General features: G+C 44.2%; 1 protein-coding gene and 1 long non-coding RNA gene across 7 annotated transcripts in view; one reads left to right on the top strand and one right to left on the bottom strand.

Annotated features, from left to right (window-relative positions):
- LOC101169136 (EBF transcription factor 3) overlaps window positions 1-17071 on the top strand; it is a 66558-nt gene that overhangs the window by 34445 nt on the left and 15042 nt on the right. For 2 of the 6 annotated variants that reach the window (XM_078931964.1, XM_078931963.1), the window contains exons 7-10: window positions 5475-5556; window positions 7545-7686; window positions 12172-12305; window positions 12402-12528. In XM_078931964.1, the coding sequence (XP_078788090.1) occupies window positions 5475-5556; window positions 7545-7686; window positions 12172-12305; window positions 12402-12528 (485 nt within the window). The remainder of the gene's footprint in view (window positions 1-5474; window positions 5557-7544; window positions 7687-12171; window positions 12306-12401; window positions 12529-17071) is intronic. The other 4 variants (XM_023963734.2, XM_023963732.2, XM_023963733.2 and 1 more) reach the window with 2 other exon arrangements.
- LOC144984154 (uncharacterized) lies at window positions 14135-16598 on the bottom strand. The gene is made up of 2 exons (XR_013647822.1): window positions 16334-16598; window positions 14135-16025 (listed from the first exon to the last, which is right to left on the bottom strand). It is a non-coding gene; the product is annotated as an uncharacterized LOC144984154 (long non-coding RNA).

Raw genomic sequence — 17071 nt, 5'->3', positions numbered from 1 at the left:
TTATCTTCCATCTCACTAGTGCGGGGAGGTGCTGACTGGTATTTCCTCAAGGCCCCGAGCTCCAGCTCCGACCACTAATCAAAGCACCATATTTCTCCTCATGCACAAAAATAACCTGAAGATACCGCTATGGTGTCCAGCTGGTGAGCAAAGTAAATGGTCCTGAGGGCTGTTTTGTTGATGTGCGTGATTATTTTTGTAACGGCAGCAACCTCTCCTCTAAGAAAGTTAATCTTGCCAAAGTCATTATCAGTAATAATCCTCACATAGTCTTTTATGAGGCACATGATGCAGATGATGTTTGTTCTTTAGTGGCAATCAGTGTCTTGCTTGTTTTTACAACAAGACTATGTGAAACAAAACAACGCAGAATTATTTATGTTTTGTGTCTTATTATATTGCGTTCAAAGTCACGGTAGAGTAAAGCCTCATTCGGGGTAAAACAAAGAGCAGCGTGCAACCGCACACAGCCTCGGCCGAATCTGGATGTGAGGGGATGGGAAAGGAAGGGAGGAAAGCTCACGGCTAAAAAGGCAACGTGCGCCAGGCTGGAGCTAAAAGCTGCATAAAGCACACAGCCTTAGTCCACTGTTAGCAAGTGATGGATAGTTAGCAGGAGCTCCAGGTCTTCGTCTAATCTGTTACAGTAAACCAGTTCCAAAGCCTGTAGGGAATCAGCGGAGGCTGGCTGGGAGTAGGCTTGACATGAAACCATTTGTGAAGACGGGCGATTCTCTTAAGTAAGAAAGTAACAGTGTGGAGGGAGATAGCTGGAAAGTAGTCAAGGCAGGAGGTGAGGAGGATGAGTGAGAGTGCGAGGGAGAGTGAAGGAGGAAGAGATACCATAATGAGTCCTGTAGCCATGGACTAAATGAAGAGGGATTGACAGAGTGAGGGATCCTCAAGTGAAATAATGTCAATGCCACTCTGCCCATTAGAGAGAAAGAAGGGGAGGGGGGGGGAGTGGGAGTGGAGAGGGCAAAGAGGGATGAATGGAGAGACACAGCCACATCTTATGTTGCAGAATAAGCACATAAATTATTTGTGACATCCCTGGAACACACACACCACAGACAAAAATAATATGAAACAACAAACTGTACAGACAATTGGTAAAAAAAATAAAAAATCCATGTTAAAGAAATAAATATATGTCGATGCAGAGTGAGAAAAGGCCTTGGAAATACCCAATACATTCTCTGAGACGTGTAGTTGAGATATTTGACGTGGAACAATAATAATCATAGTGACATCTGCCTTGCTGCTCTCTGAGGAGGCGTGCAAAGCCTGTGAGTGGAAGGGGTTAATCTTCCAAACCCAATAAGGTTGGATAGTGAGGCACTTGTTCCCTGATAAAGAAGTGATAGGATCTGTGGGTCTGGTCCCTCGGCGCTTGTACAGGGGTAGAGCAAATATTGTTAATGTGCTGTGGTTTACTTCAGCTAAGGCGAGAAAAACAGCCCCTCTTGACGAGGGAAGACAGTGGCAAACTGGAAAATGGCAGAAAGGACCCCCTCAGCTCCTTTTGGCCTCCCAGAGACTCCACTGGCATCCACATCCAAATCCAGTCAGCTGCCCAAAGAAGTGTTCAGGAAGATTAAGATCTATAAGTGTCTCTATTTCTCGTTTTACCTGCACTGCCTTGTCACAACAGGGATCTGAATGCAGTTCAGTGAGGTGCCTAATAACTGGAGCGGTAGGTAGTGAAGGCAGGAGGCTTGACATTAAGACCCTGGCGTTTTGGAAATCCGATACGCTATTGACCCGTGTACTACTATCTCAGCGTAGAGATCTGGTGTCAGCAGATTGTAGTCTGGTGTTGGGAGCCGTTTCTTACAGGGCTCTTGTAACAGGGGCCCATTGAGTCTGGGAGGCAGCTGGGGCCTGATGGGCTGGAGCTAGGTGGTGATCGATACTCACCGCCTTGCAACGGATGACCTCACTGTCATGGCTGCGGGCTGTGGACACTGCATGCTAGTCATTAGTGCCGGGGCACCAATCAGAAGCTTAGAGTTGTCAATACCTGCCTCTTACAGATACTGTGACCATCTGTCAGTGTATTGTGTAACAGTCTAAATAAATATGGGCTAGCTCTTTTGAACAATAAGAACAAGGTGTAGCATCGATGAAAAGAAATATGCCTTGCGGAAAGCTATTTACAAAATCAGTGAGAAATTCGAAGATCTCAAACACTTTTTTTTCTTCAAATCATTAAAATGATTTTAAAATATGAAGTTATTCTTAAAGAATGACTAAAACTCACAGGGCAACGAGCATCTGATGTGGATAGAGTCTTCTTAATAATACAACATTATCCTTATTTACCCTCTTCAGTCAGATCAGAAGGATGGACATTTATGTGTGAGTGACATCAACCCTGCAATTAAGTCGGCCATTTAAATGAGAAAAGGCCTTCTTTACCTCCCATGTTTGTTTTCCCCCCTATTCCCTTCTCTCTATTTTTTTTCTTCTCTTCCCCCTCCGTTTGATGATGGCAGAGGGTGAGCTCGAATTAGGGCGATGGGTCTTCCTTTGAGTGTCAGCCTAAAATGATCAGAGTAAAGATAAGAGGGTCTAGCAGCCCTCAAATCAGTCAAAGTGCCAAAGTCGGCCTTTTTCTCCTCAATTACCGGGTATGTGAAGCCAGGGAGTGGAAGGCGCAGAGCCTGCTGCATTACTAAAGAGACAATCTATTTCCCCTTTGACCAGAGGGAGAAAAATCATTATGGCATGATTAGTAGCTTCGGCAGTGGGCGAGCATGGAGGTACTACAGGAGAAGCGTATTAATTGCCTTAGACCGAGGCCTGAGCAGGATTGTTTTAACGTTGATTTGTGGACCTCTATGACTAGCTGTCGGAGATAAAAGCTCATGTCAGGTCTTAGTTATACTGGCAGACTTCTGGCATGCAGACAGAGAGGTTTGATGTCAAAATGAGCTTCTGTAGCTGCCCTGGAAGTCTCTCTCTATATATGCCTGTCGATGTCTTCCTCTTTGTCTTTCTTCACACTTCATAGTTTTCCTTTTCACCTCCCACTATCCCTCCCTCTGTTACCCCCCCTTTCCTCTCAGATGGACTACTCCCCACCCCTTCCCGCACTCCTTTTCTCTCCTCCAACTGATAGCTGCCTTGGCCGATTATTTCATCCAGTGCGGTCCACTGAGAGCCTCCTCTACCGGCTTTGGAAGAGCTTTAATTAGCCATGTTAATATCCCCTTCATTGGCCTTAATATCACTCAACACCTTCCTCCATCTCAGCGGCCACCAGGGTCCCCCTGTCCTGTCAGAACAGCTGATTATTGAGAAGGATAGCTTTAATCAAACCTAATTGCAGTTCATTCTTTCCCTCTATCCCCCTTTGCCCTCCATTGCCAACGTCTAATGGCAGCGACGACTTGATATCCCATTAAAAAACAATTAAACAACCTCCTTTTGTCTCTGTGCGTGCCAAAACACAAGCACAAACTTCTGTAGATATTTAAGAAGTAAAGAAGAGGGAGAGGGGCCTTGTCTTAATTGCTCTGGTTTTCACTAAGGACCAATTTGCACTGCGCTCATGGAGAATCTTAACCAACTCAAATGTAATGGATGCTATAGCACCGCCACTGCTGTGGACTATGAAAACCAGGCTTATCTTTTTAGGGGAGAAATTGTGCTTAATTGCCTTCATAACAGTAAACATAAAGGGGGCTACTTTATGATTGCGTGGGCACTCAATTTCTTGTGTTTATTGTTTCTCAACTTTTGGTTTTGCTGTAGCGGGAAGAGCACATAAAAATCCCATCGCAGAGAGAGAAAAGGACTAAGTTTTGAAGTCGTCCGTTTATGAAGTGAACGCATTGCCTGTGAAACATGTTCTGCGCATTGCTCGGACATAAATCGTCTCTCGATAGGTGATGCAAGTGCATGCTCAAGCTCACACAAAGCAAGGAAACACACATATAAATACACGCCAGTGGTCTTACCCAATCTGTATGAGAGGCAACAGACAAATAAAAGTCGTATTTCAGGTCTGCTTTCCGCAGATGTCTACTGCTCTACATTATGACTCTTCAGGGAAATAAAAACAGGGTCAGGGAATTAGAGTACATAATGGTCATTTTGATGATCAGCCAACAGATGCAACCCGAAAACACAGTGAACACAATCAAGTGAAACGCACTAATGACAAGTTAGGTTTTTTATGGGCTCGCCACACACCGACAGGCAATCAGCATTCTGGCATGGGTTAAAGCGTCTTTTATTGATGTCCAAGCCAAAGCTTCTTGGATGTGGAGCGAAAATATTTTCTCACCTCTCCGTTTCCTCCTGGGCCGTGAGTGAAGCACAAGTTATAGGAGTCTATCGAAGAATGCTTCCAAATGACCAGTGCATGTGTTAATGTGGCCAGGGTTAGAAGGGTCATTTCAGACTCTGATTTATGAGCTGGCCCGCATCCCACTGGGTGAACGGGAAGCCTTAAGTGTTGTGAAAGCATCCTCACAGGCCACACAAGCCACTGAATTTAGCTGAATGAAACGGTCGTGGAATCTATAGTAATCCAATGAGCCGCTGTGATTCCACAAGGCAAGTTAGTTTTACGGGGAAAACTGTTTTTCTTCATATATTTTAATGCTAAAACCACGTGAGGAAAAACAAACTGTGTTTGCAATAAATCGTGGAAAACAACGACGGCATCCGTCGTGAATCTGTGGGGAGAATTTGCAGAGACAAGAAGTCAATTTTATTGCTGATTATCTTTATTTATGGGTTTTTTTACACAAAAGATTAAATCTAAGATCATTGGTGTCAGTCTCTCACTGTGTAACTTTGTCTCCAACTTTTTAAATCACATCAAAACCTTAACTGATTTCAAAAGTTGAGCGATGAATTCATTCAGACATGAGAAAAAAGGCAGCTAACAAACTAACCAAGCCCAGATCTCACTCAGACGTGACATTTGTTCAGAGACGATTAGCCAGGTTGTAATTTGTGGCATAATTGCCTCACCCACCCACAAGTACACCACTGTGTATGCATTATCTGTGTGTGTGTATGTGTGTGTGGCATAACGTGGTCCCAGGAGTGTCCGCCTAATTGCCTGACAGGACTATAAGTTTTGTGGCGCGCTCTCACCTTGTTAGGTCCTTTATCCCTGATGCTCTTCAAACAAGACCTGGTCACAGGTGGGCCTCATTTGCTTCCCTATTGAACAGGAGAACTTTAATTGCACAGGGGGTGTCCTGGGATTAAAGAGGTGGGTGGAATATCAAGTGACTTCCTGTATGTTAGTGGCAGATGGGTGTTGGGAAAGGCCCGTGAACTCAGGTGAGTGTATAGGATCACAAAAAGGGCAGAATCTCTTAAATGTACAACTTTTGACTTATCAGAATGAAAAGGTGGATTGAATGAATGGGTGAGAATGGTTTGCACTTTTTTTTTTTTTTTACTTTTGCAGAATAACTCAGTTCTAATGCATCTGCCCTCTCTTTCAGGTTCTTCTTAAAGTTCTTCCTCAAGTGCAATCAGAACTGTCTGAAGAATGCAGGCAACCCACGAGACATGCGCAGATTTCAGGTGACTACCGCCTGTTTCACACGCAAACTTTATTCCTGTCGGCTGCAGAAATGTACAGTTGCAACAGCAACCCTATCCTAACACACGCTGAAACAAATTCACATACGGACACATTTTTTTTATTATCGGCACTGAAGGGGGCAAAAACCAGAGAACAGAGAGAGAGAAAGGATTTCTGTGTCCTGTGTGCTCTGGATGGAATATTTATTAGGGAATACCATCTGACACAAATAAGAATACAGGATTTAAGAGTGCCATCAATTGTGTTCCTGACAGCTTTCTGAGCCTCAGCACAGAGGGGAGGACGATCCAACCACATGTAACAACAATGTTAAGTCAGGATTTGTCTGGCAGAGGAAATGCATACCTCCTTGCACACACATATGCACGAGCACGCATATCGATGACACACACATGAATGCATGCTCCTAAACGCCAAGAGCGCATATGTTCGCTTTTTCTATATCCCTCTCATTCTTTGCCACATATGCACACACTTAATGTGCCACATATGCAGTTCTTTGTATAAAAAGTTAAGAAGTCATCTGAAACCTGCTGAAATTGACACTAAGAGGAAATGGACGTCGAGTACTTTTGAGGCCCTTTTACTGTTTCTTTTCCCCTTTAACATCTGATGTGTCAAGAAGTCTTAAAATGATTGACCTCCTGCTGATCCATTTATCAAACCATCCATCTATCCCATCCAGACATGTTCACCAGAAACGACCTGCTAGGTCAAGGTGAGACAGCCAGAGTTTAGCACGATTTGTTCTATCAAGGTAACGACAAACTACAGGAGGAGGTCCGCCACTGAAAAGCACTGTTCTGTGATGGACACATAGGCAGGCATCCTCCAGGAGGAAGCCCAGACATGAAACAGACAAGACAGGGTGTCCCCTCCTGATGTCACCACCATCAGACCTCTCCTGCCTCCTCAAATCTTCCCTCAGGGTGAATGTGGACTGATGCATGACAGCTACCACGGGCTTTCACCTTCACTCCTCGGTGTGTCAGGAGAAATGCAGCAGCTGGGTTTTAGCATCCCTCTTTTTGTGTCTAAAACAACTGTGCTTTTTATCACTGGATGATGACCGTCCTTTATCTTCTGTCTCGCAGTTAGTGTGCTATTCCCCTCAAATAGATTTGCCAGATGCTCCGGCTTAGGTGTTTCTCTGGCCAAAGTTGTGTATTCGACATGCCTTCAACTCTACTTATTACCCCCCAAAACCAGCTGGAGGCCAGAAAGGGCCCAATCCATCATCCTCAGCTTGGCCCAGCTCTGAACCTGCTCACAAGAATGGAGCTCTTTCACTTCCCCTTCCTTACCCTCCTCCTCCTGTACCTAAACCCCCCCTTCACCCTTTCCAATCCAACCAAAAAAAAAGTACCCCACTGAATTCCAACACTACACCGAGGTTACTTACCGGCGAAGCAAACCTGAGAGGGGCTCCCTCTTTCCGGCTCAGAAACACTTTGGCCATTCACATGTGGGCCCACTATTTGGAATGTGGTAGCCAAAAAACAACAACAAAAATAAGCATTATGAAATATGGAGTGTGGCTTGGAATCTGATCCTAGTAAAATGTTTGTTGAGTGATGGGATGGAGTTTGGCTCAGCTGCTAACTGCCACGGTAATATTTTAAAAGGGAGGCCTTCAAGCCTTGGATAGGTGCACAAGTTGATCAATTCTCCTGAGCTTCACCAATGATGACAGCCTGTTGTGTGCGCCAACGGAAATCTCATTTTAGTGAGTTAAAAGTCAATTAGCCCTGCATATAAGCAGGACACTAAAAAGGAAAGACAAAATGGATAAGAAGGAACTGTAATGTGATATGTCTAAAGAACACATTCCCTTGATGAGGTTTGACAATAATAATCAATACCATCAAATTCCTAAAGCATTTAAATGTTATTCACGTCATTCATAGAACTGTAACTATTAATGCATTTTAAATTCTAAAAATCTTTCTTTCCCCCCCCTCTGCAGGTTGTCGTATCGACGACCGTCAATGTGGACGGCCATGTCTTGGCTGTCTCTGACAACATGTTCGTACACAACAATTCCAAGCATGGGCGAAGGGCTCGCAGACTCGACCCTTCAGAAGGTACGCCTCCTTATCTGGAGAATGGTAGGCACATTTTTACATCCTATAATTTGCTACACTCTTTTTTTTCCCTTCAACATTCCTTTTTAGACATTCTCCAATTTTTTTAAGATCACACACCTAGCTGCTTCTAGCTGCTTAGAACTTCTCCATTTCACTGTCTCTTCCATGATTTTATTTTGTTTAAAAAACATTTTTTTGTTGTTCAGCTGTTAGTACAAACTGGAAACAGTATACATAACACAGCTTAAAGTAATTTCAGGTTCAATACCGGTGATGATACATGATTTAAAAAAAAAGAAGAAAAAAGTTGAACGTCTTCCAGGTTTCTAATGCACCTACATTAATCCTGCAAACTTCAGTGAAACATGATCAAATTGCCAAAGAATGTACCTGTGGGGTCAATTCCCTGCCACTGAGTTTTGCAGATTTAACTGGGAGAGGGCTACACCATCGGGAGAAAGGAGAAAGACAGAAAAAGGGAAAAAGAAAAGGGGGGGGGGGGGAGCAAAAGGGTGGGTTGATGGTGAGTGTGGTGGGGTGGGGTGGCCTATGAGAAAAACAGAACTTACTGTTTTTCTTCCAACTGATTCCATATGATAGACTGATTGCCTTCTCAGCTAAGAGAGAGAAAAGAAGGACCACCAAACCATGGGAAATCCAAAAAGTAAAATGTACTAAACATAACCTTTTGACCCACACTGCCTCCACTTGCAGATGGGAGCACACACAGCTGAAAGATTGTTTAAAAAAAAAAAGAAAAAGGAGGAAAAAAAGTGAACTGACTTGGGCCAATTGTGCAAATTGCTTATGTTCAGATTTCAAGAGCCAATTACAGCTGGGCAAACAGTTTATATACACCGCTGACTAAAACAAGCTTCTCTACACTTTAATGGGCATTAATGGTTCTATCACCAAAAGCAAATGCAATGTTTAATACAACAACGACTAATACAAAAAAAAAAAAAAAAGGAAGGCTACACAATTAATATATCTCGATGCTCTCCAGTCCTGGTGGGGGAAAAAGCTAATCTATTTGTTTTTGTCTTTATTAATGACTCCTCTACTGGAGAACAAAATCAAATAATTAAAGTCCTGCCCGGAGCACCAAAGTCATTATGTTCGCTGACGTTCTGTTTGTGTGTTTCACGTTTATGACACGATAGGTGTGGATCGCCTAGCAACCAGTTTCTTAATGAGGAGAGCAATTAAAGAGGTTGAGCCCTTGCCTCCATGTTCCCCCACTCCCACGGGACCCCTCTGTGTATTGCGTGTGTTTGTCTATGTGTGTATGTGTGTGTGAGTGCACGTCTGTGTTCTTTACAGGTTACTCCAACCCATCCTTTTATTCCTCTCCTCACCACACTCTTCAAAGCAGCAGAGTGACGCCCTGTAAACCAAGAAAAGAAGCTATTGTCAACCGCCCAGTTGCACATGTCTTTGTCTGATTACTTTAATGCACCGCTCGTCTGCTTAACCGCTCTCACAAGTTGAGATAAGAAACTATTTTTCTGCTTCCTTCCAAGATCCAAAACTAATTTATCCTGCATCAACAGCAACGGATCACTTAGTTTAAGTCACCTATAACAAACAGAGATGTGACACATGAGAAAAGCAGAGCCGCTTGTAAAATGTTATTCTATCCTCGTCCCCCATAATGCTCTGACAATGAGCCCAGACAGGCAGCGTGCTTTAAATTAGCAACACATTCTTCCTCTGGAGTTCACCCTAAGAGTCAGATCTGTGGCTGAGGCTGAGAGGAATCCTTGCTCCCTCCTCAGGTTTAATCAAGAAGTGCTGCCCCCTATTGGCACAGACAGGGGACGACAGACCCCGTCTCACTGTGTGACATTTTTGCTCACTCGTGTCACAACAAGCAATTCATGCATCCAGACATGAACGTGCTTTGAGGCGGCCCTGCCACTCAAACGTGTATGGATTCGAGCTCAAAGGTGCATAAACATGCTCACAAATAGCTGAGTCTTTTACCCCCCAAATACAGACACACGCTCCCTCATCCACACACACACATGCACTTTCCTCAGCTCAGTTCCACTATTATAGAGCCCCAGACAATATAGGAGACTCAGCATAGAGCCTGCAGCGCCTGCCTCATTTGCATGCCAAGTGGCTGTAATGCTGTTAGGGTTTATGCAATAAAGACAAGTGAATCCAGACTGCTAGGCCTGAGAGGAAGAAAGAGAAGGAAAGAGGGGGGGCAAGGATAGGAGGGAAGGAAAAAGAGAATGAAAGAGTACGAGTGAGATAGACTGAGAGTGAAAGAGAGAAATGGAGAGAGTCAAAGGGAACAGATGGCCCAGGGAGAGGTAAAAGGTATAATCCCATCAGCTGCACTATCAACCGACCATCTGGACATCCCACAGCACAATTACAACACATTTCAGCAGGCAGAACAAAGGACAGCTTCACGGGGCCACATCAGACCTGTTTGAGTGTCACAATAATAGAGAGAGGACCTCCTCCGCTCAGATCTCAGATCAGTTTTGACGTTTGTCGTGGCCAACTCGAAACGGAGAGGGAAAAGATTAAAACAGATCACAGGTCAGCTGGCGGTCATTTCACAGCAGAGGGGATCTTGGAGTAAATTCAAGCATCTAACTCTGCCGCCGAAAAAACAAAACAAGCCATGAAATATGTATTCAGATCATGCTGTTGTCCTACACCGCGGCCAAAACTTTGCAAACACTCAGTGATGCAACACTTAGAGCAGCTCTCTGCATCCTGGTTTGTCCACTCCTCATGATGCCTATCATCGGCTGGGGGGGGGCATTGTGCGTGTCTGCCTTCAGATCGCCTGTGCTGACTGTGTAATCCACTTCGCCACGGTCCCCATTCAGCACATGCTCCCCGCTCTGTCGGTGCATTGAGACGTATGCAAATTTTTAGGCAGAAGGGTGGACAGCTTAGGGCCTCAGTCGCTGCCTCTCCATGGGTCCTTCTGTGTGTGGGAGGGGGCACTGGGATTTCCGAGGTGGTGCGTCTGTGTTTGTGCGCATGATTGTCTGTGCCTGTCATAGGTTTCTGGCTGCAGCTGCCCCCCAACAGTCACCGTCACCATCAGGACTTCTTGCTTACTCCTCCTTCTTCCTGCCCCCGCCCACCCACCTCACCCCCCTCCGTTCCCTCTCATCCCCAAAGTCAATTTGTTTACAGTAATTTTGAAGGGTGAATTATTTGCTGTAATCGTCCGCACTGATGAAGGTCAGGCCCTTAGAGGGGGCCCAGCATGCCCATAGAGGGTTGGTCCTCTTTCAGACGCCTCGCTTCCCAATTAAGGAAAGCAAATGTCACTCCTCCAGGCCTCACAAATGAAAATCTGTACGAGGTGATTAGCATGAAGTCAACAGTGCCTGTTAAAGTCAGATTCCCTGTAGTACAGACGTGTGTGTGTGTGCACTTTATGGGAATGGAGAAAGAGCAAACATGACCTGAACAGACCCAACAGCAAGGCAAACAAAGGGAGATGTCTTGTCTGAGGTGATCCATACAACAATGGCTGACTGTGATTTACTTACTGGATAGAAAGGATAGAGGAGGTTTAAAAAACTGAGCTTTTAAAGGAGAAGGAGAAGGGAACTTGCCAGAGTAGTTGCACACAGTTTAAAAAAGAAAAAAAAAACCTCTTCAATTCATAGTGTATTAAAAGATATTGATGGAAATAGACTGAATTTGATATTGCTATTTTATGGCAAGCTGTCATGCTACTTGTGTTGTAAACACGGTGTTGTGCGGAACACCATATTAAGGTAATGCATCAAATGACAGTGAATGTGAGGCGCAAGATCACTCAAATTAGATTATAATAACAAGCCAGACTGTTGACAAATGGCACAGCATCACAGCAGAAGTCATGCCAGATGAAAAGCATTGTAATAAACAATATGAAATAGATCGAATCGATCACAAAAAGCAAAAAAAGAAAAAAGAAAAATTAATTCTGAATTATTCATGAACGCATTTGACATTATGAAACCTGAAAGTACACTCCATGTGCCTGCACTGTATTATAGAACAAAGGTAATGGAATAACATGAAGTAGCAAAGCTTTAGCTTGTCATTTCCACTTTAACAGCCTGTATTCTTGACTCATTTAAGATGTGTTCAACTTTGAAATTTTACTGTACACGTAGCCCCATTCATAATCAATTCTGATGGCTACATTTGCCCTGACACATAATTTGCTCCGTCAAATTTCTTTTCCTGGTGAGCCTGGCGTTTAGCCTTTGTGAAGTGGACCATTTGAAGGGTCTGCTTAACTACACCACTCTAGTGCGCTGATAAATGATTTTGAATCACATCCCTTAGAAGACAAATCCATCATTTTTTTCTTTTTTTTCCGGGGGCAATTTCCATTAAATGTCTTTGTTAGCAACACGGAGGACTCAGCGCAGAGGTGATGGCGTAATGTCTGAGAGGAAAGAGACATGTTCTCAGGTGTAACAGCCTTTTGTAGGTGCTGAATTTGCTCTTCTCTTTGTCTTGGATAAGCAGCCACCCCATGCATCAAGGCTATCAGCCCCAGCGAGGGATGGACCACTGGAGGAGCTACTGTCATCATCATTGGAGACAACTTCTTTGATGGCCTACAAGTCGTCTTTGGCACCATGCTTGTATGGAGCGAGGTATGATTTTACATTGTTTTTTAATCGGGTGAGTCGGCAAAGTATTCTAAACGTGCACCATCCTCAATATTTCTTTTTTTTTTTTGTCTGATGTAGCTGATAACTCCCCACGCCATCCGTGTCCAGACTCCACCTCGGCATATTCCTGGTGTTGTGGAAGTCACGCTGTCCTACAAGTCCAAGCAGTTCTGCAAAGGTGCCCCTGGGAGATTTGTCTATACTGGTACGTCGAAGAACGCCTCTTCCGATCATGTCCCTTTAACTTTTCTGCAGAATTCAAGCATAATCCTTCTCAGTCCTGAGTTTGGGACACCTTCGATAAATTGACCGTATTTGCTGAACCTAAAGTATGCAAGACTTTAAATATGAATAAAGGTTTTATGATAGCTTACCCAATTTTAATGGAACATCATTTCATCTTATTTTCTTGGGTTACAAACCAAAGTCTGGAGTCCGATTGTAATGTTTAGGATAGGAACAACCGTAGCTTATCTGCATGGGTGTTAAAATATTCTCACAAGTGTGCAAAAGACATGCAAGAAAGAAGGGGAGAAAAAGATCTGATTATCTTGGCTAACAGAAGGAAGTGGTGGTCTTATCTGTCATCAGTGGTGAGTCGACAGAGATCACGAAGGTCAAAGCCTGTCTGACCTGGAAGCCTCTGTCTGTTCCAACTCTGATGGGCAGAATGAAATGGGGCCGCGTCAAAGTGCGCCCCCCCCCATTTTCCCCGCATCCCCACCATACCCAGGCCTCCGGCACAGCCCTGGCCTTGAGCACAGCAAGGCCAAAATCCCCATCCAGACCCCTCCATCATGAGGCAGCTGTTTCTCATCAAGACCCCCACCCACCCACCCAACTCCCAAAACCTCCTGCTCTACCACCCCCAGTCATCCGTCCCCCCTTCTCCTCCAACCATGCAGTCTGGCCCAGCTCTCCTGCATTTAACCTCCCTAGCAGGAGCGGAGCAGAGGCCAACGAGGCATTGGGATAATGAAACAGGAGTGTGGTGTGGCTGTGTTACTGCATGTGTGTGTCGGTGAGGGAGAAAGTGCAAAAGAGTGCGTGTGTACATTTGTTACTGCACAGCTCCGAGAAGGTGTATAAGTTAAGACATTAATGGCTTCTATAGCACCCCAGTGAAAGTGCCAGGTCCCTTAAGAACAGACCCCATTAGTCACAGAGGCTAAGCGGATTGGGATGATTACCATCAGGTTTTACTGGGGAAACATGTCTTTCTCTCTATCTTTGTTGATTTTTCTCCCCCATTCTTCCTTTCCGTCTTCCCTGGTTACTTCTCACTTCCATTTAGTATAAAGATACAATTACCCCTGGAGGCAACGGTGGTACAATTGATTAGTGCGGTGAATTAAAAGAGAAAGTCACCAATAGACAGGTCCAGCTCCTCCACTCTGCTATTCCCTGCGTAGCTCACCCTGATTGTAGGAAGGGTGACGCTTGAGAAAATGAAACGGTTAAACGGCAGAATGCAAACGCCGGAATTAGCTCTCACTGGCTCCATATGGACAGTAATAGCCAGGTGAGAGGATGTTAGCTACTTCTAACAGACATTAAAATGTGAACTGGTTGATGCACTGAGTGCATGAGAGTGGATTTGAAAGTAAAACAGCTCATTCCACTCAATAGCTTTTCCTTTTTGTATTACAGTACTAGAACAAATGACCCTTAATGCAGAAAAAGGGTTGAAATAGCAAAACGCATGTGCAGCAAAAGCATGCAGCGATACACTGATATCAAAAAGGAGGTTTTGTAACTCTCCAGTATATTTTTGAAAGTTTGGTTATTAAAGCAAATCATTTCAGGCATGATTTGGTCTGAAAAGAGGGGAACTTTAGGAGCTTTTATTTTCATTAAATCTTCCTTAAAATTATCACAAATTCCAAAAGTCCAACACAAAGGAGACCACTTGAACAGCAGGGGGACGTGTATTTACTCAGGTGGCACCTTGGATTGAGTCCAAAACTCACAATCCATGTTTAAAAAAATACCCTGTAAAGAATGTCAAATAATCCTGACGTAAAAACACTAATGACTAAAACAGGGAAACTATAAAACTATAGTCAGCCACAGCTGAAATGTTCTGCATGTTGGCTGTTTTTACTATTCTGGTTTAAACCTTTTTACCTTCTTAAAGGGCATTGTGTCGGACTGTGCATGCTTGTCCTCTGCCTAATCCATGTATTGGTTTACTATTGGTCAGCCCTACAGCGGCAGAACCAGCTGTCAGCAAGGCTGTGGAGAATCAAAAGGAGAGAGTCGTGGATGCACCTGAGTCAATAATTTATAAAAACTGTGCGCTTTATTAAACATGGGAAATCAGCACAAGCTGCTTTAATCAAATATCTCTTTAAAAAAGTCCACATTTTCAGACTTATTTAACTCCTCCTAATCTTTTTACAGCACGCTTACAGCACTGTATGAAAGAGTGAATCATAAATAAAAACTTGACCGTACAATTTATCCAATTTAAGCTCCTAATTGCATCAGAGCTTTTGCTTTTCGATCATGGCCAAGTTTCCGTGAGAGCTCTCCTCCGGGGGCAACGATGCAGGCCCCTGGTAATATGGTTCTGCAAGCAGTCCTAACACACTCAGCCACTATTTATCCTAATCAGTGACATCCACATAACCACGATTGCTTAAAATGAACCCCTTCCGCGCCCCAGAAAACGCACATTTACCAGTACCCCATTTGTCATGGGTAAATTGAGGGTCAGTAAACTTCGCCTGTATCCTCCAGTGGGGATCCAGGACATGCATCATAACGTTAGGAGAGAATGATTGGCGAAGGCGAGCTGTCACACATTTGTCAGGGGGAAGGGAACATTATTTGCTAATTTCCCAAGCTGGGCACTGACAGGGTGCTTCGTCTTTAGACCTTTGGTGACCAGCATGGCTTTTCAGCTATTAGTACAAGTCAAGTGTTTTTTCATTCCTTTTTTTCAACCTAACTGTGAAGTGGCAGTAATAAGAGCCATTCGTTCGACCTCACAACTCTGAAGCACACCGGGTGAAGGATTTTGGATAAAGCAAATGCCCCCACACAGAGAGGTGCTTTCGCCAGGGCTTAGTTGCGGGCAGACAGCCTTGAGGGCTGATGGATCACAAAGTTTCCCCGTCAAGGTGACGCTATCGACTCCACTGCACCAAAATCTGACAAAATGGGTATGAGGCAGCCATTCATCAACATAAGGACAAAGGGGTCATGTGTGCTTCACTCAATACAAGTGGAGATCAAGAATGTCAACCCTGTTAAGGGATGAAAAAGGAAGACATTGGGGCAAAAGTGAGGTCTCTTTACGCAGACTCCATAAAGTTAAAAAAAAACATGCAAAATATGTATTTTCTTGAATCACTAAGGAAAATAATTTGAAAGTGTGTTAATTTCAACTCTTAAATTCAAAGAACTACTTTGGGCCTACTCTAAGAGGGAGTATATCAGAAATTGTAGCCTTGGACCCACCTCTTCCTCCAAAAATGAAATAAACAACTACAGACGTCTGTATCACAGCACATCAGATAGCGAGCTGCGCTGTCCAGCGAGTGAATTGGGCCTGTCCTTGCGTTTCCTCTCCGCCCTGTCGTCACTTTGAAGTCTCGGACTTACAAGCTGATCAGATGGGGAGCTTCCTTTTCATTTCCTGTCCGGCAGGGTTGGGTTTGGTACTTGGCCGGTTGCTGGTCTTTGCTGGGGTGTGGCCTGCGGCAAAGATATGGTATAATCAAAGGCCTTCAAGGAGGTATGTAAACAGATCGGTTTTTGAGGAGGGGTTAAAATCACACACCAGACACACGTTTGGACTTTAGACTTTCTCCATCCAAGGTTTTAGATTTTTTTGAAAAAGCAAAAGAGAAGAAAACTCTCCTCACAGTATGAAGAGCGGCCAATGGGAAGGATGACACATACATTTATAAATGTCATCACCACAGTCAAGTGGGTTGTAACCAGTTGGAACAACAGTTTTAGCATGTGTCAAAGCATGTTATCCACCAGCCATATCCCCATACCTGCCTGTCTCATTACTGCGCTGGTATTTAGCAGCAGCTCCGCAGGAGTGGAGCCGACATACGTTGCCAAGTTAGATGGGCCTGGCTGGAAGGCCTTGTGAGCTCGTGCTCATCGCGACAAGGTTCCCACGAAGGAAGGTCCTCGTGTCCAATTAAATGGCTGACGTGACACGTGCTCGAACTCCCCCACTGTCAGGCAGCTTGTCAGGTAGGCTTTGAGAAGCACGCTGTGGCATTATTCCACAGCGTGTTATCAGCAAGTGACCTGTGAAATCCAGCAGGAAATTGATTGAAATAAGTACTTGCAGTTGAGCATGTCTTTTCCCCATTACGTTTCACTAAAATGTATTGTGGTAATCTCATAAAAGAAAAATGAAACTACAGATGTGTTTTTTTCCCCTCTTCCACAAGGATGGTATTCATTGATTTAATTTTAATTGGACCCACTTTTGTTTCACTGTTTCGTTAAAGGATCTGTTTTAGAATGGCTGTTAAAATGGATTGTCCTCACTAAGTCACAGCATCAGTTCTCTGCCACAGAAAAGACAGACAGAGGAGGCAAAAAGGAGGAGGAGGAGGGGGGGACTCTTGATAGACAAAGATCTTTCTTCTTCTCCTCCTCCTAACTCTACCTCCTCGTCTTGCCCCATTTTAAGCGTGATCCACACCCGACGGGCTTTAAAAGAACTCCAGCCCCCAACCCCCCTCCACGTCTGCGTTTTGATTGAAATTCATCGG

This window comes from Oryzias latipes, chromosome 15, assembly GCF_053564925.1.
Source record: "Oryzias latipes strain Hd-rR chromosome 15, Olatipes_Hd-rR_3.1".
Taxonomy (NCBI): domain Eukaryota; kingdom Metazoa; phylum Chordata; class Actinopteri; order Beloniformes; family Adrianichthyidae; genus Oryzias; species Oryzias latipes.
Note: the sequence above shows the minus strand (reverse complement) of the source record. Positions and strands in the feature narration are given on the sequence as shown.